General features: G+C 38.5%; 1 protein-coding gene across 1 annotated transcript in view; it reads right to left on the reverse strand.

The window, feature by feature from the left end:
- HECW1 (HECT, C2 and WW domain containing E3 ubiquitin protein ligase 1) overlaps positions 1-26,118 on the reverse strand; it is a 401,044-nt gene that overhangs the window by 184,178 nt on the left and 190,748 nt on the right. Inside the window, exon 8 of the mRNA XM_042914353.1 lies at positions 8,455-8,549. Coding sequence (XP_042770287.1) covers positions 8,455-8,549 — 95 coding nt within the window. The remainder of the gene's footprint in view (positions 1-8,454; positions 8,550-26,118) is intronic.

Consider the following 26,118-nt stretch of genomic DNA (forward strand, 5'->3'; position numbering starts at 1 on the left):
TCAATCAGCACCTAGGCTTGCCACTTAATCTCTGCCACACATAAACCACAAGATCATTTACTATAAGACCAACATGCCTTCCAGATTATCAGTTTATGTCTAACAGTTCTTGACTGTTGGTCTCACCAGTCAGTTGCCTATGAGTTAATTTTGCAACTATTTGGCCAGGAGGTTTGGTAACTTGAAAGGAATTGTTCTATAGTTATTTTTAATGATTTAAAATATTTTTCTGAAAAATCTGCTTTTAAAATTCCCAACACAAATATTACTAGAACCAAGTTTAATGACTTAGGCTTTGGGTGCTTTTGACCTGTTTGTTCATTGCAGAAGACCCAGACTGTCTATGAAGGAAAATCTCAACCTGATCTTATTTTTAGAGTACTAACTTACCCTACATTCCCAGGGAAATGGCCTACTGAGTTGATTTTTTTTTTCAAATAGGAGAATGTGAACTCTTTAAGAATCTGACAAAGCAAATAAATCTGTGAACATGAACTTAAGGAAATACATTTCAATGTTGTGACAGAGAACTTTGCTTTGGACTTTCTGCTGTTCAATTGTTATCAAAATCTTGGTTGCAGAGACACTGGATCAAAGTGATAGAAGAAGGGGAGGAGCCAAGATGGAGGAATAGCATGGAAGTTTTTTTGCATCTTGTGTCCATGAAATACAGCCAGATCAACACTAAACCATCCTGCACACCTAGAAAACTTATTTGAGGATTAATACAACAATCTGCACAACCTGAACCATAGAACTCAGCAGGTACGTGGCACAGAGAAGTGAAGTGGGGGAGAGAGAAGCTGTGGAGGGCAGGGAGCAGTTTTTGTTTGCAGAGAGAGGACAGATATGGGGAGAGAGTGTGGGAAAAGCACCCCCCCCAAAAGCAGCTGGAAAGAAAGTGGAAAAATGGAAACAGCCGCAGAGACTGAACGAGGAAGAGAGAAAGGAGAGAGGAGAAGGCTTAAATTCTATTAAGACTCTGAAAACAGGGGGAGCACAGAGTCTTAAACTCTGCAGCTCAATACCTGGTGGTGCTCTGGTGGGAAGGGTGAATCCCCTGGAGCAGAGTGGGGTCCAGGTGGTCCACAGGCCACACGAGGAGAAGCGGTTCCACTGCTGGAAGGACATTTGGTAGAAGCTGTGTGGCCACCGAGTCCCAGCAGACTCCAAAGAACAACTACATTTACTGGTGCTGGAACAAGGTTGTTAAGGGTGAAGACTGGTGCCAGATGTGTGTTGTGATTTTCCATTTCCTGAAATGCTGCTGCTACACGATTGCGTGAACATTTTCTGGGGTGAGCTGGCACCCAGCCGCAGTCTCTGGGCATTGGTGGCAGCACGGTCCTGCAAACATTCCTGGGTGCATTTCTGGGTTCCACAGAAACTTGACAGGCCAGAAAGGAGTGGCAGGATATGTTCAATGTGCTGAATCAGAAAAATATGCAGCCAAGAATTCTTCATCCAGCAAGGCTCTCATTCAAAATAGAAGGAGAGATCAAAAGTTTCCCAGACAAATAAAAATTAAAGGAGTTCGTGACCACTAAACCAGCCCTTCAGGAAATTTTAAGGGGGACTCTCTGAGGGGAGAACGGATGAAAAAAAAAAAAAAGAAGAAGAAGACCAAAAGCAACAAAGACTAGAAAGGACCAGAGAACACCACCAGAAACTCCAACACTACAAGAAACATAATGGCAATAAACTCATATCTTTCAGTATTCACTCTAAACATCAATGGACTAAATGCTCCAATCAAAAGACATAGGGTAACAGAATGGATAAGAAAACAAGATCCATCTATATGTTCTTTATGAGAGACCCACTTTAGACCTAAAGACATCTTCAGATTGAAAGTAAAGGGATGGAACCATCTATCATGCTAATGGTCAACAAAAGAAAGCTGGAGTAGCCATACTTATATCAGACCATCTAGACTTTAAAATAAAGATTGTAACAAGAGATGAAGAAGGGCATTATACCATAATTAAAGGGTCTATCCACCAAGAAGACCTAACAATTGTAAACATTTATGCTCCGAATGTGGCACACCCTAATATATAAATCAATTAATCACAAACATAAAGAAACTCACTGATAATAATACCATAATAGTAGGGGACTTCCACACCCCACTTACAGCAATGGACAGATCATCTAAACAGAAAATCAACAAGGAAACAATGGCTTTGAATGACACACTGGACCCTGGACCAGATGGACTTAACAGATATATTCAGAACATTTCATCCTAAAGCAGCAGAATATATGTTATTATCCAGTCCACATGGAACGTTCTCCAGAATAGGTCACAGACTGGGACACAAATCAGCCTTCAACAAGCACAAAAAGATCGAGGTCATACCGTGCATATTTTCAGATCACAAAACTATAAAACTTGAAATCAACCGCAAGAAAAAATGTGGAAAGAAAATAAATACTTGGAGACTAAAGATCATCCTACTAAAGAATGAATGGGCTGTTATTCAACATACTATTGTAAGTCTTAGCCTCTGCAATCAGACAACACAAAGAAATAAGAGGCATCCAAATCGGCCAGGAGGAGGTCAAACTTTCACTCTTCACAGATGACATGATACTCTATGTGGAAAACCCAAAAGATTCCACAAAAAACTGCTAGAATTGATTCATGAATTCAGCAAAGTTGCAGGATATAAAACCAATGCACAGAAATCGGTTGCATTCCTATACACCAACAATGAAGTGACAGAAAGAGAAATCAAGGAATCGATCCCATTTACAGTTGCACAAAAAACCATAAAATACCTAGGAATAAATCTAACCAAAGAGGTGAAAAATCTATACACTGAAAACTATAGAAAGCTTATGAAAGAAATTGAAGAAGACACAAAAAAATGGAAAAAGATTCCATGTTCCTGGATAGGAAGAACAAATATTGTTAAAATGTCGGTACTATCCATAGCAATGTACATATTCAATGCAATCTCTATCAAAATAACACCAGCATTCTTCACAGAGCTAGAAAAAACAATCCTAAAATTTGTATGGAACCAGAAAAGACCTTGAATAGCCAAAGCAATCTTGAAAAAGAAAACCAAAGCAGGAGGCATCACAATCCCGGACTTCAAGCTGTATTACAAAGCTGTAATCATCAAGACAGTATGGTACTGGCACAAGAATAGACACTCAGATCAATGGAAGAGAATAGAGAAATGGACCCACAAACGTATGGCCAACTAATCATTGATAAAGCAGGAAAGAATATCCAATGGAAGAAAGACAGTCTCTTCAGCAAGTAGTGCTGGGAAAGCTCTACAGCGACATGTAAAAAATGAACCTGGGCCACTTTCTTACACCATACACGAAAATAATGAATGGATAAAGAAGATGTGGTATATATGCACAATGAAGTATTACTCAGCAATGTAAAAGGATGAAATCTTGTGATTTGTAACTATGTGGATGGAACTAGAGGGCATTATGCTAAGTGAAATTGGTCAGTCAGAGAAATACAAATATCATATGACTTCACTCATATGAGGACTTTAAGATACTAAAGAGATGAACATAAGGGAAGGGAAGCAAAAATAATATAAAAACAAGGAAGGGGAAAAAACATAAAAGACTTAAATATGGAGAGTTACTGGAGGGGTTGTGAGAGGGGGAATGGGCTAAATGGGTTAAGAGGCATTAAGGAATCTACTTCTGAAATCATTGTTGCAATATATGCTAACTAACTGGGATATAAATTTAAAAAATAAATTAAATGAAAATTTTAAAAACAGTGATAGAAGGAGCAGAAATGGATATATTCACTTCCAATCTCTCATTGAAAACACTAATAGGTAGCTAGACAATAGCAATGTGAATTAAGGATATGAACAATCCAGAATAACAAAATTCTGATGGAATTTCCACAAATTAAAATTTTGATTAAGACTGAGTAAGAAATACATTCTTGGTCGGGGTGCCTGGGTGGCTTGGTTGGTTGAGTGTCCAACTCTTGATTTAGGCTCAGGTCATGAACTCACAGTCCTGGGATTGAACCCATGTCAGGCTCTGTGCTAACAGTGCTGAGCCTGCTTGGGATTCTCTCCCTCCCTCTCTCTGCCCCTCTCCTGCCCGCACATGCTCTCTTTCTACATAAATGAATAAACATTTAAAAAATGAATAAACATTTAAAAAATACATTCTTGGTCTAAATGTAAACCTGGGAACCATCTACAGCAGGCCCCAGTTAAGGGGGCATAACGTCCTCTGCCTGCCCCTCACTCTGGTGGCCCTTCCCCAACTCCCTGTACCCTGCCTCCTGATCCTGCCACAGTTATTCTTCCAACAGCTGCTTATTTTCTGCATCCAGAGGCTACAATCCCTAGGCCTCCACACTGTTGGGTGCAAGGGAACACAAACCCTCTTGAGGGAAAGTCCTGGAAAGTAGGAGTGGCAAGCAGTGTGCTCAGGACTCTGAACATACATCGAGAAGAGCTACAAGCTGCATCGGAATCTCACTCCCATAGAGAACCCAGCAGGCGAAGGGAGAGCTCTCTCCCCTCCAGCAGCCCCCATTAGAGGATGCCCACTTGGTCCACAAAGAGGGAAGGGCAGATTGAAAAGCTACTGTGGAGGCACAGACCTGAAGGGAAAAGCTGCAAAACTCCCAGTGTGCTGAGCTAAGGACAATTTATCTTCCCTGTCTTTTGGCAGTTTGTAGGTATGGAGAGATTTCTGTCCTTCGATGTATAAAGAGGGAGAGAAAAAAAAATATCATGAGGCTTATAAAAGATACTGTAACGCACAAGGTAAAAGTAGCAAAAGTGCTGAGAGAAAGAGCTTATTGTGAGCACAATTTTTTACAGAAAATAGAATAAAACAGAAAACATATGCGAGGTGCTCCCAATGACATACAAACAGTATGAGAAACAAAGTGCAGGGTGCTGTATGGTGAAAATTAAGTAAGTTGTATGTTCTTCAGACCTAACACACAGTAGGTCTCCTTCCCTGCTAGGCCTGCGGCACCTCATACCCCCACATGCCTCTGCACATGCCGTTCCTCCTGCCAGTGCCTTACTCCCTCCCAGGCCTGGCAAATCCCATTCATGCCGCCCGCATGCCACTTCCTCTGGAAGCTCTCCCAGCTGCTGCAGGCACCTTCTCACTGCCTTCTCTATACACCAGCACAGTGGGTTTTTATACCCCAGTACCAGGCATTTCAAACAGTATTTATAAATCATCATGGAATAGCCATGAGTCCTCAATGTCAGGACTTATATTTCATTATTTCTATACCTTTTCACTCATCATAGTTTCTGATAAACAGTTAGGACTAATACATAAATAAGAGACTTGGAAAGATAAAGACAGGTGACAACCTCTTTTCATAACTGGGACCTTGGGGCACCTCGGTGGCTCAGTTGGTTAAGCATCCGACTCTTGGGTTTTGGCTCAGGTCATAATCTCACAGTTCGTGAGTTCGATCCCCACATTGGGCTCTGTGCTGACAGTGTGGAGCCTGCTTAGGATTCTTTCTCCCTCTCTCCCTGCCCCTCCCCTGCTCTCTCTCTCTCTCTCTCTCAAAATAAATAAATAAATAAACTTTAAAAACATATAACTGGGACTTCAACAATTTTCAGTGAGACAAAGACAAAGGATAAGGGGAAACGAGGAAATGAGAAAAAGAATGAAAACATATCGAGAATCTTCTGTGCTCAAAACATCAAAGCACTGATTATATACTAGATGGGCATTTGACGTCTTTTCCTCCTTTACAAAAAACTGTACTTTCAGCATACTGTTTTGTCACCAACTAACTCAGTGACTCTTGGGGCATGACACAATGGCCATTGACAGCCAACTTTTCATGAGAGATTAGTGCAGCACCAGAGATCTGGCTTAAAAATGGATACTCAAAGTTCATTGGCAAAATGATTTTGGAAAACTTGAATAGCATTTCCCCTTAGTAACAGTGTGTACAAGGCCTTAGACCAGACTGTAAATACTTATTTAATCCAGAAGGCTGCTAGATTGTATGAGTAACTAAACCGAGATTCATTCCAACTCGATCACCAGATAGCCAAAGGGTCACATAACCAAAATAGCACTTCCCGCCTGTCTCACAGATGTGCTGTGAATCACCTAAAATAAGGCAAGTGAAACTCCTCTAAAGAGTGCACTGTGCTGTAAGAGCCATGAGGTTAACTATTATAAAACCCAACTGCATGTTAAAATACTGTCTGCAGGAAGATGCATGCTCCCAACGCAAAGGACGTCCAGCACGGCAGCGGGAGGACTTCTGTCTGTCCTTGGCATCACTTGGCCTTACGATCAGGCGCTAACATGTGTGGGGATTAAGAAGAGAAACGAAAGTTGTCTGTGGAATATATATAAAAGCAGCAACTCAAGTGTCTACTGATTTATGTGAGAAAATCATTATGGAGATGGCCATCAGGATGACAGCAACGTGTCCAAGTATTCCAAGGTGTCTGATATTTAAGTACAGGCAATGGTAGCACAGGTTAAATAACAAAGATGAGGTCAGGGCTGACTCAGAATCAATGCAATCTCCTGAACTTTTCTGTCAAATAGCAGGTTGAAGCAGCTCACATGATGTTTCCTCTTCTCAGACATCATCCTTGTTTCTTGTTGGCAGCCCCTGGAAAGACTTGTTTGTTGACAGTTTATCCCATTTTGTAAAACTTGTCTGCTGTGCAATCCAGGCAGTATTCCAGGTAGTTGGCACCTTGTTTTCTTTTAGGCTTATACTGCACATCTCTGTGATGATGTGATTGCAGTTTGCATTGGTCTGAGAAACAGATTACATCTGGAGTCTCCAGTAGGCTGAGTTCAGAGAAGCCAAATGCTCCAGAGAGCCTTCTCCAAAAAGGGCTTACCTAAAGATTGAAGGGCTGGCCAAGCTCACTCACAGGAGTACTCCGAGCAGAGGCAGATCAGGAGCTCTTCTCCCATTCCAGCCTTGAGACAAAAAGGCTTGTCCATCACTGGTCATGGTCCATCCTGGCTGAGAAATCAGTGTATCCGGAGAGAGGCTGCCTAATTGCAAGACATGCTGTGCTGTGGCAAAAGGCAGCCAAGCCTGCGTCTGAAAAGTTTTTCCCGAGTCAGCAGACTCCACTTCCAGCCTCTTTTTTCTTCTTGGTCTGCTGTGTGTTCTGTGCCTCCCTGCTTTGCCCATCTCGCCTCTGAGTCAGTGCAGCCCCAGCTCCAGGTTCACTGCCTCGATGTAGCTGACTCTACTGCCTTGACAACTGGAGGCCTGTGTCAGGGCCTCTTTCGTTTCCCCAGGCACCTTCTTTTGAGGATTTCCCACACACAATGGGCCCAGAGAGGAGGGTGTGGCACCTGGGGATACTTTCCCAAATTGCCATACTTACCTTCCTGTTCTACCCAGTAATATGGCAATATCATCCTCCAATCTGCCTGGTTAGTGTAGGGGAAAATGGTACAATGGGTCAGAGGTGCGGATGGTCCCTCCCCTTCTACCCTCCCTCTTGCTGTGTATCCCCTGACAAGGAGTCCTGGGACCCCGCCTCCCTGGCCAGTGTCCAGCTCTGCACCACCTCCCTGAACAGAGGCACACTTGACTCACTGATCTTCTGCACACTGAAGAACTGACTTGTGAAACAGTGAAATGTTGTCCTTTGGAGGCAAAGTTCTTTCTGGGTAATTCATATTTCATTTCAAGTTTTCTCGATCTCTCTTTTTTCACATAGAAGAAACAAACTGTTTTTTTACTTATACCACCCCAACAAAGTCCTTACTGGTTTTTGGTTAGCCTCCTCCACTGAGTAATCTTTAATTCATGTGAAAAGGAAAGAGAATGCCACTTGTAAGTAGATGTATTGAGAACCAAGGAAAGAAGCACCACAGAGATACAAACTAGACTGTAATTTAGGAGAAACGGCAGCTATTCTCAGAATACTCAGAAAAACCAGAGAGTAAGAAACAAAAGATTTGACTTAAGTCCCTGGTCTGCAACTAGCTAACTGTGTGAGCTTAGGTACATTCCTTGGGCACTTTCCTCGTTCATATAAACGGAAAAAGGACCAGAGATTCCAGTCTTTTCTAGGCCTACCATTTTCTCGTTCTATGCTCAAAATCACTCTGAGATTATAAATGCTATTCCAGAAATTTATTTATAGGCCTAAGAAGAAATCGAGACATATGAAAATATAAATCCTTAAACGCAAGGAATTAAAAACAATGCATTCCAAAGAAACACTTGTTATTCACAGACATTATGCATGAGTCTACTAGAAACATCTCACTATCTAAGCTTAACATTCCTCAAACAAAAAGTGGTGTGATTTTAATCAGTTTACCTTTGGATAATTTCTATCGAACTACCTCTCATAATCTATCACTATAATCACACACACACACACACACACACACACGAGTGAAATGGGAGTGAAAAAGCACCAGGGTTAGCTCTGACAAAGAGGAAGAGATGGGACTTACAGGAGCTGCAGAGTTTTTGACCGTGACACTGGGGGTGGTGGCTCGCAGGGCTCCACTCACGCCATGGTAGTATTTGAAGCAGATCTTAGTTTCGGCTGAAAGACAAAAATCAAATGGTACTGAGAAGCCAGGTATAACCCAGGAAGAGATAACCATCTCCAGAGGAACACCCCCGGACACTGCCACTGAACTCCTCCCATGAGCCAGGCAGGCCACACTTGATGACACTTGTTCAACATGTGACCCCATGGACAGGTCTGATGTCTTTCTAAAAATGTATCAGCAAAAATTACTCTTTGTAAGTGAAATTCAATATTCAACTTCTCAGCATCCATCCTATCTGATTATGGATGATTTGTTTTGTTTTATTTCATTTTAGGTAGGTTTCACACCCATTGCAGAGTCCAGTACAGGGTATGAACTCACAATCTTGAGAAAAAGACCTGAGCTGAGATCAAGAGTCCGACGCTTAATGGACTGAGCCACTCAGGTACTATAGAAGTTATTAGTTTTAAACTCGATGAAGAAAAGTATAAAATTTCTTCTCTGAGTGTTTTTATGCAAATTTGAGGGTATAAATTTTAATAGTATATGTAATGTCATAAAATAATAATGCAATGAAACTGCATTTTTAAAAATTAACATTAAACAAACAGGTTCAATGATCAAACCTTTGTTGATAACATTCTTTGTTTTATAGAATCATTGAATCGATTTGTAATTTGTAAATATTCCTGTAATTTTGGAACTTTGGGCTTTTCCCTAAAAATGAACGACTTTTTGAAAATTATGTTGAAGTTCAATTTTGCTCCCTAGTATAAGGGAGCAAAAACTGCTGGTTACCTACCCAAACACCCATTCTCCCTTTCCTCCTTAATGACAGAATTTCAATTTTATTTTATGTAGTAATGTCCAACTGAAGTATCATGTTTTGGAGCCTCCCTTGCAGATAACATTTATGTTGTTTTCCATTGTTATTTTGGGGTTTCTGTTATCTGTAAACCTAACTAGATAGATAGATAGATAGATAGATAGAAAGGCTTCTTGACATAGAAGATGAATACTACAATACTCTTCCTTAGAAGATGTGAATTTTTTTTTAGAGAGAGAGAGAACAAGTGTGCACACAAGTGGGGGAGGGGCAGAGAAAAAGAGAATCTCCACACTGAGCATGGAGCCCCGGGCTCGATCTCATGAACCATGAGATCATAACCTGAGCCTAAGTTAAGAGTTGGAAGCCCAACTGAGCCACACAGGGGCCTAAGAAGATGTAAATATTTTAAGGATTCTCCCTTCTTGTGGCCCAACTGCTTTCCAAAAAGCACTTTATGCTTCTACCAGAAAATGTAGCTCTGACTATTTCATGGGAACCTTGTCAATATTGAGCATTATCAATTAAATATGAGTTTAAGACAGTGTCCATTTTTACTTCATGTATTTGATTAGTAGTGAGATTAAACATTTTTCACCAAATTAAAAAAAAAGTTTTTTAATGTTTATTTTTGAGAGAGAGAGAGAGACAGAGACAGAGTGTGAGCAAAGAGGGGCAGAGGGAGAGGGAGACATAAAATCTGAAGCAGGCTCCAGGCTCTGAGCTGTCAGCACAGAGCCCAACGCGGGGCTCAAACTCATGGACAGCGAGATCACGACCTGGGCCGAAGTCAGATACTTAACCGACTGAGCCACCCGGGTGCCCCTCATCAAATTTTGATTAGCCAACGTATTGACTCTTTTTTATTCATTGAACTGTAGTTGCTAAGACCTCCTGTTGCCTGGATAAAACCTGGGTGCTCACCTTTTAGTGGATATGTCCATACTTTCGATATGTCAATACTTTCCATTTCCCTCCTGAGTCATTCTTTCCTTGCAGTCATTTTGCATTATTGTTAATTGCCTTTTAAGCTCTTGGTGGACAATCTTATAACCTAGTTCTATATTCTCCAAGGCACCTCACAGTTGTCCCCACATTGTTAGATATATTCACCCAGATCCACTATTGCTTCAGCCTGACAGGCAGGTTAGGGATCATGGAGGAACACTGAATAAAGCAGTGAGCCTATATAGCAACACAACCCCACTGGGCCAGTGCAGTTCAGAATGTGAGGTACTCTGCTTGTAGGTGCCAGTGAGATCAGCATGGAGGGGTGACTGGCCTCACCTCAAGCACAGTTGGGCGCAATGAAATTTTAGATAACAGGCATTCAGAAAAGGCACCACTAGCTTTCCTTTTCAAACAAAATTAGCCCAATGCCCTTAAGTAAAAAAGATCGGTAAAATTATATACAATCTTGTATTGAATCCTATTGCTAGGTGAACAGACTAATGCATATTTTGTGCCAAGAATTCATAGAAAATTTCAAAGCATGTTAATCTTCTTAAACTGCTGGCAAAGGTTTTTTTTTTTTTTTTCAAACAACTTGTTTTAAAGCAAGTGTTTTGTCTGTTCCAGTATTTAGCAACTTGATTAATAATGAATCTTCCTTTTATTTAACCTAAATAAATATCTCCTATAGCTTAAAATGATTTTCTACTCAAAGTTGAAAGAAATTGAATTATGTAAAACTTCTTCTTCTTTAGGTATGTAGTGTGAAGAGAAGTCACTCACAAATGTTAAAACACACACAATAATATATAAATGATGTGTTGTATGGATTTTTAAAAGGTTCATTTATTTATTTTTAAGAGAGAGAGAAAGTATGAGTGGGGAAGGGGCAGAGAGAGATAGAGAGAATCCCAAGCAGCCTCTGCACTGTCAGTTCAGAGTCTGAAGCAGGGCTCGATTTCACTAATCATGAGATCATGACCTAAGCTGTAATCAAGAGTCAAACATTTAACTGACTGAGCCACCAGGCACCCCTGTTGTATGGATTTTTAAAAATCACTTCATCTTACAAATTCTATGCTACATCGCTCTGATTTTGGTGACAGTTACATTAAATTGATCTGTTTGATTAACCCCACACTAAGTTTTTCCAGGAGAAGGAGACTGCGTACTATTTATTTTTATATCTACAGTGCAATATAATGTAGGGATCTTCCAAAAAGACCTGTTGAAAAATGACTAATGAGCTGTTAGTTTCATTTAATTGACTCCACTGCCTTATTATTAACACAGGATCAGGTATAGTGTCCTGATGGGTCTTAATTCTTCATATAGAATACAAATTTTCCATGGCCTGATATCACATGACTTTTAAAATAGACTCAAATATAGACTAAGAAATGGGCACATTTTTAACTTTATTGTTCTTTTTTGAGAAAAGTATCAAGGTTCAAAGGCCAAGTAATATGAAAGAGCTGTTGGTTATTATGTCAGATACTTCATCTAAGGAAGCCGACAGTGGCTCCATCTTTCTCTACTCTTTTTAGATAAAATAATAATCATTCAAAAATCTCAAAGTTTTAACACCAGAAATCCCTGCTATAATAGTTGTATTGCTTATTTGTAGTAATTATGTGTGTAGTAACAGAACTTTAAGAAAGCAATCTAAAGAAAAAGAAGGAATGTGGAATCAAATAGATAGAAGTCCAATTCTTGACTTACCTGTCATTAATAGAGTGAGTTACATAGACTCTCCAAGCCTTAATCTTTATGTAGAATAGTGATGTCATTGCCAACGTTGCATATGTTGTTTCACATATGGTTGTTGTACAGAGAAAATGGAATAATGTGTGAGGCCTACTATACATGAGGTGGTCAGCACATATAAGTTACTCTTCTCAAATGTGCCAGCCAGATCAGCTTTTATGATCCACAGAACTATCTTGTATAGCTGTTCAGATATATCCTACAATAGGGTGTCCAACTATGGGTTAAGTAGGGGGTCAAAATCCAACCCAGGCTCCACTCAGTGTTCTTGCCATTCCAGAAGATGAAGTTTACATCCTAAACTCTCGTAGGCCCATGGTGGCCCTGAAGTAAGTCTCCCTATTTTGGTTGCTTTTGCCTGGCACATGATTTGTTTTCCAATGTGGGCAGGGGTACCAGCTCATTCACAAAGTGGAGTAAAACTGATGTTTCTGCCTATATAAATACGTATGTTTACAAATGTAATTTTTATTTTGGGGGAATGTATCCAGAAAGTACAGGTTATTTTACTTCACTCATAGTATCACTTAAGCAAACAAGAAAATTGTTGGCTTTTTCCACCTCCACTCTTGAGGGATTGGCAAGGTTTCTGTAGTATCTGAGACATCAGTATGCCATGATGGTAGTAGACCTGGCAGAAGTATAATATTCAGTTAAGTTTGAAAGTTATGATAGAGAACTACTCAAAGAGCTTGGGAAGATGGTGGAGCAGGACCCTGAACTCTCCCCATCCAACGTTTACAACTAGATATAATCCACATACAAGTAAATCACTAGAGAGTGACCCAAAGGCTGGCACAACAAACTCCACAACTAAATATAGAGAAGAAGCTGCATTTGAAAGGTTAGGAAGATCAGGAAGGTGAAGGGAAGCCGCCCACAGGAGGAAGGGAGCTGCACACTTAGAGAGGGCAGAGACATGGATTCTTGCACCAGGGAACTCACTGGGGAAGACTAATCCCCATAATATTTGGCTTGGAAAACCAGAGGGGCTGAATTCCATGGCTTTGTATAATCAGTGGGACTTGGAGCCTGGACTGTTAAAAGTCAGCTGACTCAGCACTGGGCAAGCCAGGAGGGTGAGTGACAGCTGGGTTGCTGCCCTTAAAGAGACAACAGCCTGCACACAGAGAGGCAACATAAAAATGGCAGTTTATGCAGCACCAGAGGCAAATGGGAGACAGCTCTCTTCATACTGATTTTGGAGTATGTTGGGGATTTTTTTGAAAATGAAGAAGTTGGCAGGTGTCATTTTCCTCCCCTGCCCCCCAGCAGGGCCATCTGTGGGGGTAAGGAGTGGTGCTGTACTTGCTATGTAACCTGCTAGCAGTGCACCACACCCAGGAGTTCTCCTGAGGACTCGCTCACTCAAAGCTTGCTAGCTTTGGCCCCGGGAACAGGGCAAATTTTGTTAAAGCCAGGTATATGACCTGTCCAGTCGCTGGGTGCCCAGCTGCTTCTGTCCACCTCATCCAGCCACCCCAAAGTGCCTAGCCATGCCCAGCCATTGCCATGTGCCCTGCCCAGCCTCACAACCCAAGCCAACCCAGGGGATTTGGCATAAGGCCAGCAGCCCAGTGCAAGTTTTGCTGACACTGCCACCTTGCTCCCAAGTTTCCAGATAGGCATGCCCACTCAGAGCTGGCTTACCTGGGTGTCACTAACAGGAAAGAGAACAAGCACAGACCACAACAGGCAAAGTCAGTGCAGACAACTGCACTGAAAGGAAAGGTGACTCAGACACACCAGCAGGGCATAAGAAACACGCATAGGATACTTTCCCGAAGTGCCAAGTTTGGGTGCAGAGGGGACACTGAACTGCAGGCACTCCAGGATCTCCTCTTCATAAAGTAACTACTTTCAAGAGCAGAAGACAGATGAATTTCCTAACACACAGAAACAGACACAGAGAGGCAGACAAAAATGAAGAGACAGACAAATTTATCCAAAATGAAAGAACAGGACGTTGGCCAGAGATCTAAGCAAAACAGATAAGTAACATGCCTGATAGAGAATTTAAAGTAATAGTAATAAGGATACTCACTGGATTTGAGAAAAGAGTGGAAGACATGAGTGAGATACTTAACACAGAGATAAGGAATAACAAAGCAGCGACAAAGGGCTCAATAAACAAAATGAGAAACACACTTGATGTAATGAACAGCAGGCTAGAAGAAGCAGAAGAATATATTATAACCTAGAAGACAGAGAAATGAAAAGTAATCAACATGAGCAAAAGAGAGAAAAAAGAATTATGCCAAATAAGAATAGACTTAGGGCATTCAGTGATTTCATCAAACATAATAACATTCATATTATAGGTGTTCCAGAAGAAGAAGAGAGAGAAAAGGGAGCAGTACATTTTTTTGAAGAAATAATAGTTGAAAACTTCTCTAATTTGGGGAAGGAAACCGATATCCAGATCTAAAAGGCACAGAGAGGGGAACCTCAGTGGCTCAGTTGGTTAAAAGCCTGACTCTTGATTTCAGCTCAGGGCAGGATCTCACAGTCATGAGATCAAGCCCCAGTTTGGGCTCCATGCTGAACACATGCCTGCTTAGGATCCTCTCTCTCCTTCTCTCTCTGCTCCTCCCCCATGCAGTCTCTCTGTCTCTCTCAAAATAAATAAATAAATAATAAATAAATAAATAAATAAATATTTAAAAAGGGCACAGAGAACCCCCACCAAAGTCCACAAAAGCAGATCTACACCAAGACATATTGTAATTAAACTGGCAAAATATAGTGATGAAGAAAAAAATTTTAAAGCAGCAAAACAAAAGAACGCAGTAACGTACAAGAGAAACCCCATAAAGCTAGTGTGGGATTTTTCAGCATAAACTTTCCAACCTAGAAGGGAGTGGCATGATATATTCAAAGTGCCGAATGGGAAAAATATGTAGCCAAAAATACTCTATACAGCAAGGCTACCATCAAGAATAGGAGAGATAAAGAGCTTCCCAAACACAAACTAAAGGTGTTTATGACACTAAACCAGCCCTGCAAGAAATATTAAAAGGGACTCTTTGAGTGGAGAGGAAAGACCAAAAGTGAAAGTATAAAGGTAGGTAACAAAAAAGCAGTAAAAAATGAGTTTTTCTGTAAAAAGTAGGTCAAGGAAGTCACAAGATTAAATGGTGCAAAAAAATGACAAGATATAACTAAAACATGGAGAGAGTAACGAATGGGTTCAAACTTAAGCAACCATCAATTTAATATAGACTGCTATATGCAGAATATGTTATGTATAAACCTAATGGGAACCACAAAGTAAAAACCACTAATGAATATACAAAGAATAAGGAGAAAGAAATCCAAACATATCACTAAAGAAAATCGGCAAACCATGAAAGGCAAGGAAGGATCAGAGAAAATCTTCAGAAACAACCACAAAACAAATAATATAATGAAAATAAGTACATATCTATCAACAATTATGCCGAAATTAAATGTCCTAAATGCTCCAATCAAAAGACACAGGGTGACAGAATGGATAAAAAAAACAAGGCCCATCTATATGCTGCCTTACAAGAGACTCATTTTAGACCTAAAGACAACTTCATATTGATAGTGAGAGAATGGAGAAGCATCTTTCTTGTGAATGGATGTCAAAAGAAAGCTGAAGTAGTAATACTTATATCAGCCAAAATTGACTTTAAAACAAAGACTGTAACAAGAGAAACATAAGGACATGATATAATGATAAATAGAATAATCCAAAAACAATATATAACAATTGCAAATATTTATACACCCAACATAGAAGGAGCCAAATCCATAAAACAGTTAATAACAAACACACAACTATTGATAATAATACAATAATAATAGGGGACTTTCAACATTTTTTATTTATTTTTGGGACAGAGAGAGACAGAGCATGAACGGGGGAGGGGCAGAGAGAGAGGGAGACACAGAATCGGAAACAGGCTCCAGGCTCCGAGCCATCAGCCCAGAGCCTGACGCGGGGCTCGAACTCACGGACCGCGAGATCGTGACCTGGCTGAAGTCGGACGCTTAACCGACTGCGCCACCCAGGCGCCCCTACAATAATAATAGGGGACTTTAATACCCCACTTACATCAATGGACAGATCATCTAAATAGAAAATGAACAAGGAAATAATGGCTTTGAATGACACACTGGAACAGATGGATTTAACAGACATATTCAGAACATTCTATCCTAAAACATTCTTTTCAAGTACACATGGCCATCATCCAGAATGGATCACATATTAACCTACAAAGCCAGCCTCAACAAATTCAAGAAGATCTAAGTCATACCATGCATCTCTTCTGACCACAATGCTATGAAACTAGAAGTCAATCACAAGAAAAATATCTGGAAATACCACAAATACATGGATGATAAACAACATGCTACTAAACAATGAATGGGTCAACCAGGAAATCAAAGAAGACATAAAAATCCATGGAAAGAAATGAAAATGAAAACACACTGAGCCAAAACCTTTGGGATGCAGCAAAAGTGGTTCTAAGAGGGAAGTTTATAGTAATACAGGTCTGCTTCAAGAAGCAGGAAATATTTCAAATAAACAACCTAATCTTACACATGTAGGAGCTAGGAAAAGAAAAACAAAATAAAACCTTAAACCACCAGAAGGAAATAAATAATAAAAATTAGAGGAGAAAGAAATGATGCAGAAACTAAAAAACAATCAAACAGATTAATGAAACTAGGAGCTGATTCTTTGGGAAATAAAATAAAATAAAATTACACCTCTAGCCAGATTTAAATCAAGAAAAAAGAGAAAGAACTCAAATAAATAAAATAACAAATGAGACAGGAGAAATAACAACCAATACCACAGAAATACAAACAATTATAAGACAATATTATGAAAAACTATATGCTAACAAATTGGACAACTTAAAAGAAATTGATGAATTCCTAGAAACACATAACCTACCAAAAATGAAAAGGAAGAAATAAAAAATTATAACAGAGTGATAAGCAGCAATGAAATTGAATCAGTAATCAAAAACCTCCCAACAAACAAAAGTCCAGGACCAGATGGCTTCAGAGGGAATTATATCAAACATTTAGAGAGTTAATACCTTTTCTTCTCAAACTCCCAAAAAACATAAATGGAAGGAAACTTCCAAACTCATTCTATGAGGCCAGCATTACCCTGATGCCAACACCAAATAAAGACTAACTGAAAAAGAGAACTACAGACCAATATTCCTGGTGAACATGGATGCAACAATCCTAAACAAAATACTAGCAAACCCAATCCAATAATACATCTAAAATAATAAGTCACCATAATCAAGTGGCATTTATTCATGGGTTGCAAGGGTGGTTCAATATTCACAAATCAATCAACATAATACATCAGATCAGTAAGAGATAGTATAAGAACTATATGTACATTTCAATAAATTCAGAAAAAAAATTTGACAAAGAATAACATCCATTTATGATAAAATCCTTCAACAAAGTAGGTTTAGAAGGAACATACCTCAGGGCACCTGGATGGCTCAGTCAGTTGAGCCTCTGACTTCAACTCAGGTCATGGTCTCAAAGTTTGTGAGTTCAAGCTCCATATAGGGCTCGCTGCTGTCAGCACAGAGTATGCATCATATCCTGTCCCCCACTATTTGCTCCTCTCCTACTAATGCTTCCTTTCTTTCAAAAATAAATTTAAAAAAGCATTAAAAAAAGAAGGAACATACTTCAACATAATAAAGCCATATATTAAAAGCCCACAGCTAACATCATCCTTAATGGGGAAAACTTAGAACTTTTCCAGTAAGTTCAGGATCAAGACAAAGATGTCCACTCTCACTTTTATTCAAAGTAGTACTGGCAGTCCCAGCCACAGCAATCAGACAACAAAAAGAAATCAAAGGCATCCAAATCAGTAAGAATAAGTAAAACTTTCATTATTTGCAGATGACATGATGCTCTGTATAGAAAACTTGAAATACTCCACCAAAACACTGCTAGAACTGAGAAACAAATTCAGTAAAGTTGCAGGATATATAATCAACATACAGGAATCTGTTGCATTTCTATACACCAATAATGAAGCAACCAAAAGAGGAATTAAGAAAACAACCCTATTTACAATTGCCCTAAAAAAATAAAATACCTACAAATAAACCTAACCAAAGAGGTAAACAATCTATCCTCTGAAAACACTGATAAAAGAAACTGAAGACAACACAGAGAAATAGAAAGACATTCCACGCTCAGGGACTGGAAGAACAAATATTGTTAAAATGTCTATACTACCCAAAGCACAATGTACACATTTAATGTAATCCTTATCAAAATACTACCAGCATTTTTCACAGAGCTAGTACAAGCAATCCTAAAATTTATGTGGAGCTACAAAAGACCCCAGATAGCCAGAGAAATCTTGAAAAAGAAAGGCAAAGCTGGAGGCATCACAATTCCAGACTTCAAGTCAGATTAAAAACTATAGTAATCAAACCAGTATGGTACTGGGGCAAAAACAGACACATAGATCAATGGAACAGAATAGGACACCCAGAAGTAAACCCGCAACTTAATCTTTGACAAAGCCAGAGAGAATAGTCAATGCAAAAAAGATAGTCCCTCTAACAAATAGCGTTGGGAAAACTGGACAGCAACATGCAAAAGAATGAAACTGGACCACTTTCTTACACCAAACACAAAAATAAATTCAAAATGGACTGAAGACCTAAATTTGAGGCCTGAAACAAACAAACAAATAAAGCCTAGAAGAGAACACAGGCAGGAATTTCTCTGACACTGGGCATAGCAACTTTTTTTTCTAGATATGTCTCCTGAGGCAAGAGAAATAAAGACAAAAGTAAACTATTGGGACTACATCAAAATAAAGAGCTTCTGCACGGCAAAGGAGACAATCAACAAAACTAATAGGCAATACACAGAATGGGAAAATATATTTGCAAATGACACACCCAATAAAAGGTTAGTCTCCAAAATATATGAACTTGTATAAACTTGTACAAGTCAACACCAAGGAACAAATAATCCAACTAAAAAATGGACAGAAAACATGAACAGACATTTCTCCAAAGACATACAGATGGTCAACAGACACTCGAAAAGATGTTCATCATCACTTACCATCAGGGAAATGCAAATCAAAACTACAATGAGATATCATCTCACACCAGTCAGAATGGCTAAAATCAACAATACAAGAAGCATTAGGTGTTGGTGAGGATGTGGAGAAAAAAGAACCCTTGTGCACTGTTGGTGGGGATGCAAATAGGTAAAGCCACTGTAGAAAAAAGTAAGGAGGTTCCTTAAAAAGTAAAAAATTGTGGGGCACCTGGTGGCTCAGTTGGTTAAGCAACCAACTTTGGCTCAGGTCATTATCTCACAGTTCTTGGATTCAAGCCCTGTGTCAGGCTCTGTGCTGACAGCTCAGAGCCTGGAGCCTGCTTCAGATTCTGTATCTCCCTCTCTCTCTGCCCCTCCCCCACTTGTGCTCTGTCTCCCTCTCTCTCAAAAATAAACATTAAAAGTTTTTTTAAAAAGCGAAAAATAGAATTACCCTTTCGTCCAGCAATGGGTATTTACCCGAAGAATACAAAAACATTAATCCAAAGAAATAAATGCACTCCTATGTTATAACAGTATTATTTATAATAGCCAAATTATGGAAGAAGTTCAAGTGTCCATCAACTAATGAATGGATTAAGAAGAAGTGGTGTATCTCTATCTCTATCTACCTATCTATCTATCTAAAAGTCAGAGAAAGACAAATACCATATGATTCTACTCAAATGTGGAATTTAAGAAATAAAACAAATAAGCAAAAGGAAATATGAGAGGGAGACAAATTAAAAAATGGACTTTTAATTATAGAGAATAAACTGATTGTTACCAAAGGGGAGGTGGGTGGATGGGGATTAAGGAATCCACTTATCTGCTGATCACTGGCTGATGTATGGAATTGTTGAACTGCTATGCTGTACGCCTGAATGCATATTAACTATGTGGGATTAAAATAAAAACTTAAAGAAATGTGAAACTGACATATAATTCTACTGGTTATTTATCCAAAAGAACTGAAATCAGGCTCTTGAAGAGATGTCAGCACTTCTGTGTTCACTGCAGCACTATTCACAATAGCCAGGATGTGGAAACCACCTAAAGGTGTATCAATCAATAAATGGATAAAGAAAACATGGTAAACATAGTATATTCAACAACAGAATATTATTCAGTCTTCAAAAAGAAGGAAATCTGCAATATGCAACAACATGGATGAAACCTGAGGACACTATGCTAAGTGAAATAAGCCAGTCACAGGACAAATACCATGTGATTCCACTTATATGTGGTATCTAAAATAGTCAAATCATGGAAGCAAAGAGCAGAATTGTGGTTTCCAGGGGGAAGGGAGAGAAAGGGAAATAGGGAGTTGTTAATCAATGGGTGTAACGTTTCAGTTACGCAAGATAAGTCCTACAGATTTGTTGTATGAAATTACTCCTACAGTTATAAATAACTGTATTGTACACTTAGGGGTTTGTTAAGAGGGTACATCTCATGTTAAATGTGCTTAATACAACTGAATAAAAATACAAGTAAAAAAAAAGCAAAAATAAAAAAACATAAAAGTTATGACAAGTTGACCTTAACAGTTAATTAGCACTGAAAACATTAGAGGCCATTCATACTATTTTCTAATTTGATCTTCATAAAATCCTTATGAAGTATAGGTAATTATTATTAATCTTTTTTTAAAGTGCTTAGCACAGGGGCACCTGTGTGTCTCAGTCAGTTAAGTGTCTGACTTCGGCTCAGGTCTTGATCTCATGGTTTGTGAGTTTGAGCCTTGCGTCAGGCTCTGGTGCTGACAGCTCAGAGCCTGGAGTCTGCTTCAGATTCTGTGTCTCCCTCTCTCTCTGCTCCTCCCCTACTTGTACTCTATCTCGCTCAAAAATGAACAGACATTAAAAAAAATTTAAAAGAAAAAAATAAAGTGCTTACCACAATGCTTAGCATACAATAAGACCTCAACAAATGTCATCTATCGTTCCTTTTTTACATCTAAAACCAAAGAGGCCAAAATGTGAGGCCACTTATACAAGTTCACAGATGTAGTTCACAGCAGCTAGGATTTAATTAACCTTAACTTTCCATCTGGTGATTGTCTTTTAAAATTTTTAGAAAGTCAAGATTATTGACTAGCTAGCAATAGCAAACTTCCACTTCCAGTAATGACGTACTGGGTAAATTCAGAAAACATCTAGAAAAGCTGGAAAAATATGAAAATAAATCTGCCTAAAGTAGGGTTGCCAGATAAAATAAAGGATACCCAGTTAAATTTGAGTTTCAACAAAACAGGGAATACGTTTTTAGTATAAGTCTGTTCCAATTATTACATAGAACAGACTTGTACTAAAAAAGATATATATTGTTAATCTCTCAAATTTAGTTCGAGAGTCTTGGAAGTTTTCCCCCCTATAATTGGAAATCCTAGCCTGGAGGCATCAGAGATCCAGTGAGACAATGGGAATATGAAGACAAGATCCATAAAAAGAAAACTCAGAGATAAACCTAGTATTTGGGGTTGCTGTTTCTTTAGTTGGGCTGGGGAGTGCTGTGTTGATTCTGATAAATGCAGCTGAGAGGCTAGAAAAGTGAAAAGAACTTCTTTCAGACTTTCAAGGCTAAGGGGATCAAACTTAAGAGTTCAGGGCTTGCCAAATATGAAGACTCTGGTAATCCTTCACGATTCAAATCGGCACACTGAATAGCAGAACAGAAATGCTGTTGACTATACACTTGCCCTTACCCTTCAAATCATTTCAAGCCTTGAAATTCAACTGAGTGTATTCTGGATTGCTAGATATCATCCAGAAGGAAATGTAACTCCTCTCTGGAGGGAAACAACATCATTCTAAGCCTCAAATTATTTCTACAAGTTTTCATTTACAATGGCCAGTCCTCAATCAAAATTGCCCAGGCACTTGCAGATACAATGCAATGTACAAAATACCGAAAGAACAAGTAGGCATTATAAGCTGACTCATTTGACTTCTAGATATTGGAGTTATCAGACACAAGCTTTAACTGAACTTATACTGAAAACATTCAAGGAAATAAAAGACAAGATTGAAAATATCAGCAAAGAATGAAGTCTATAAAAATGAACCAAACAGAAATTCTGGATCTGAAAAACTACACTTTTGAAATAGTGTACTCATTAGATGGGTTTAAAACAGATTAAACAAAATACAGGAGAATATTTAGGGAACTGGAATATAGGTCAGGAAAAAGTTCAGAATGAAGCATGCAGAGAAAAAAGGTATAAAATATAAAAGAGAAGTAAGAAACATATGTGATACTAGGGGGTGGTCTAAAATATGTATAAATTAGAATCCAAAAGTAAAGGAGACAGACAGTGGTGCTAAAGCCAAAAATTCTTCAAAACTTAAAAATTCATCAAAAAGTTCCAAAAGTTATAAAAAAACATTTTTTCCTACAGGGTCAGGAAAAACCCCTATGAATCCAAAAAGAACAGAGCACACAGACATCACTGTAGAACTTTGAAAAAGGCAAGAAAAATCACATCATCAACCAGTGAGGGAAGGAGCTGGATTATCTTCATAGGAGCAATAATTTGACAGATAGCTAGTCAATATCAACAGAAACTATAGAAGACAAAGGAATGACAGCTTCAATGTGCTAAAAAAAGAAAACCAAAACACCTTGTTACATAGAATTCTTCAACCCAGAAAAAATAAGAAGTCTTATTCTATAAGAATAAGGTGATCATTCCTATTGCTGTCTGAACATTGCACAGGCTGCCAACACCATGAATTTTGAACTTCATGGCAAGTTTTTAGCTATCCATATGTTACAATGCATGCAATGCAGAAGTGCCCAAATCTTATGAATCAAAGTGTGATCAGAATTGATGACTTAGACATTTGGATCAGCACAAATGCCTTCCTTTGTGAACCACTTATTTGTGCAGAAAGAGCCAAATTATCTATGCAATAACATTCTGTGGCAAGAACAGTGAGCTTAAATCTAATATTCCATTAGTAGATTTATAGCTTAAATCTACCAATATTCCATTAGTAGATTTACAAATCTAATATTCCAGTGAGCTTAAATCTACTAAAATAGATGTGAGCCAAGGTAAACCATAACCTCAATATCTAGGTAAAGCACTTTTAACTCAAGAAGTTATAATCACAGTGAGACAGTCAGTCCTGACAGTTATTTAGAAAGGGTAATAGAGAGTACAATATCTTCACATGCTCAAAAAGATCTAGAAGCAATGGAGAGGATGTGGAGAAAAAGTAATCCTCATGTACTGTTGGTGTGAATGCAAACTGGTTCAGCCACTGTGGCAAACAGTATGGAGGTGCTTCAAAAAATTAAAAATAGAATGACCACATGATTTGATAGTTCTACTACTGGGTATTTACCCAAAGAAATGAAAACACTAATTTGAAAAGACATACACACCCCTATGTTTGTTGCAGCATTATTTACAATAGCAAATATATGGAAGGAACCCAAGTGTCCATCAATAGATGAATGGATAAAGAAGATGTGGTATACATACACAATGGAATATTACTTAGCCATAAAAAATGAAATCTTGCCATCTGCAACAACATGGATGGATGTAGAGGTTATAATGCTAAGTGAAATAAATCAGAGAAAGGCAAATACCATATGATTTCACTCATATGTGGAATGTAAGAAACAAACAAATAAAAAAAAAAAGACAGACAAAAACACAGAATCTCTTAAATATAGACAACAAACTGGTCATTGCCAGAGAGGAGGTAGGTGAAGTGAAATGCATGAAGGGGATTAAGAGTACACTTATCTTGATGAGCACTGAGAGAAGTATAGAATTGTTGAATCGCTATATTGTACACCTGAAACTAATATAACACTGTATATTAGTTATACTTGAATTAAAAAAAAGAAGCAATGGATTTCAAATTAAAATTTGAATCTGAAGAACATTTACCTTCAGTAAGAGGAAATACCAAGAGCAGTATTTACAAAAATAATCAACACTAATGATATAAACCTTCTTAGGTCCTTCCAGTCTATCCTGTATAGCAATATGTTTACTTGTATGCTTTTTCATTTTAAAATTAAATAGAGCTTAAGAAATGAGTAGCTTAGAGAACAGCTGTGATTTTTGACCAAAACAAAAGGAAGGGTTTTCCAGTAAAAGGGAATGAATGGGATTAGTGTTCATGGAAAAAGCCTCTAACATTGAAGATTCCATGACATATGTAAAGAGTTAACACTGGAAAAGTAATTTTATTTTAAAACTGATATTGTTTGTTGGATATCTTGAAGGTAGAGTTTTAAAGCTTTTCATGCATCAGGCTCTTGTTTTGGACTTACACCAGATTGAAGGAGTCACCTTTTATATACACTTGTCCTGTAACATTTCATTTTAGCAGCGTGCATTCAAGAACTCATTCAAAAAAGAAAATTATGTAAGTGTAAACATAAGAGGTTGTACCAAAAAAAAAAAAACAACTTTGTTCTATTATAAATATTTCTGAGAAATATGGTGTTTTAACTTGGTTCAAATGATATTTTTTGTAGTAAAATTCTCATTAAAGTAATATATGACTCTAATAGAAAAAAATCTTATTGTATTACAGGATATCATATTGATTTGTCAAAACGTTGTCATTTGGTAAAGATATTATCTCAATTAATATCTTCCAGAGGTGGTTTAGAATGCTATATTATGGACTAATATTAGCTTTGTAATTTGAAAATAATTGAAAAAAATACAGTCATAAATTTTGAATAAACAGAGGAGATGTTCACATCCTTTAGAGTTTCAGATTTGCCTAACTTGTAAAAATTGCTATGTGCTAAGGTCATGTTTCTCTAATAGCTAAATTATGATGAAAAATAGTTAATTGCAATTTCTGTCTGAAGTAATTTTAATAATGGATATATCTTTTTTTACATAAAGAACTGAACATTATTTAACTAATTTCCTATTTAGAATAGCAGCATAAATCTTATGTTAATGCTTTCAAATATGGTACTGCAGCAAAAGTGAGAGATTGATCAAAATGAACCATTACGTAAAATAATGTTACAAGTTCAATTTATGGGCAATATTTATTTCAGGTGCTGGAGGGCCAATTCTAAACCCAAAAACAATCTCATAAATGCATTTTGTTCCTGCTTCAGTGCTGGTTATTAGGCAAGTGTTTCTGGTCTCTAGGATCAGTACATGTGGGGTATTTGCTAAAAGGAAATTAGACTTCCTCTTCCTGCTAGAATAATTGTAGCAGATTAAGGCTTCTACTGCTAACTTGGCAAACTGATTTTGAAATGAAATGTTTAAGGCACTGCATAACAATGGAAACAACAACTACAAATTCTGGACAGGAGAGCTAGTCAGGTGAATTGATAACCTACAGCCTCTACCCTTGGTGGCAGAAAACCAGCAGAGCTGCTGTTGGCCATGTGGGCCCAAAGGGGCAGGACCGAAGACCTCAAGACCCAGCTGGTTTCCCCTCAGACCTTTGCCAAATCCTATGCTTTTAGGGCAAAAGTCTAAAAATCCAATCATGAAAACATCTGAAAAGTAGAGCCCTCTCTTGGTACTGAGGACACCTGGCAGGGACAGGGTCAGGGAAGGGTCCCTGATGAAAACTCTTGGCTCTTTGTGAAAGCCTTGCAGAGGGGTCCCTAGGAACAGGGTGAGCTAGAGGGAGACTGAGGCTTTACCATGACTCTACTGCACTTCATTCTGCTCATCCTTTAATTGGACCACCACCCATCAGCATCTGCACTGCCTCGTTGAGAAAAGGGCAAACCTTCTGCAGGGGAAGATGCTACTGCCAAAGTTCCTACATTTCACACGCAGCTTATGATGATGGATAGAAAGCTGCCAAGGATGGTAAGAGACAGAAGCAACTGACCAAAAGCAAGAAGGGAAATGGAAAGAGGATCCTGATATTGAAGTCATTGAGCAAAGACTTTAAGAAACCATGACTTATATTTGCAGAAAACAGATAAAGTGCAACCTTTGTCAGAAAATTAGAACCAATAGAAATGAA

The sequence above is a fragment of the Panthera leo genome, chromosome A2 (genome assembly GCF_018350215.1).
Source record: "Panthera leo isolate Ple1 chromosome A2, P.leo_Ple1_pat1.1, whole genome shotgun sequence".
Classification (NCBI taxonomy): domain Eukaryota; kingdom Metazoa; phylum Chordata; class Mammalia; order Carnivora; family Felidae; genus Panthera; species Panthera leo.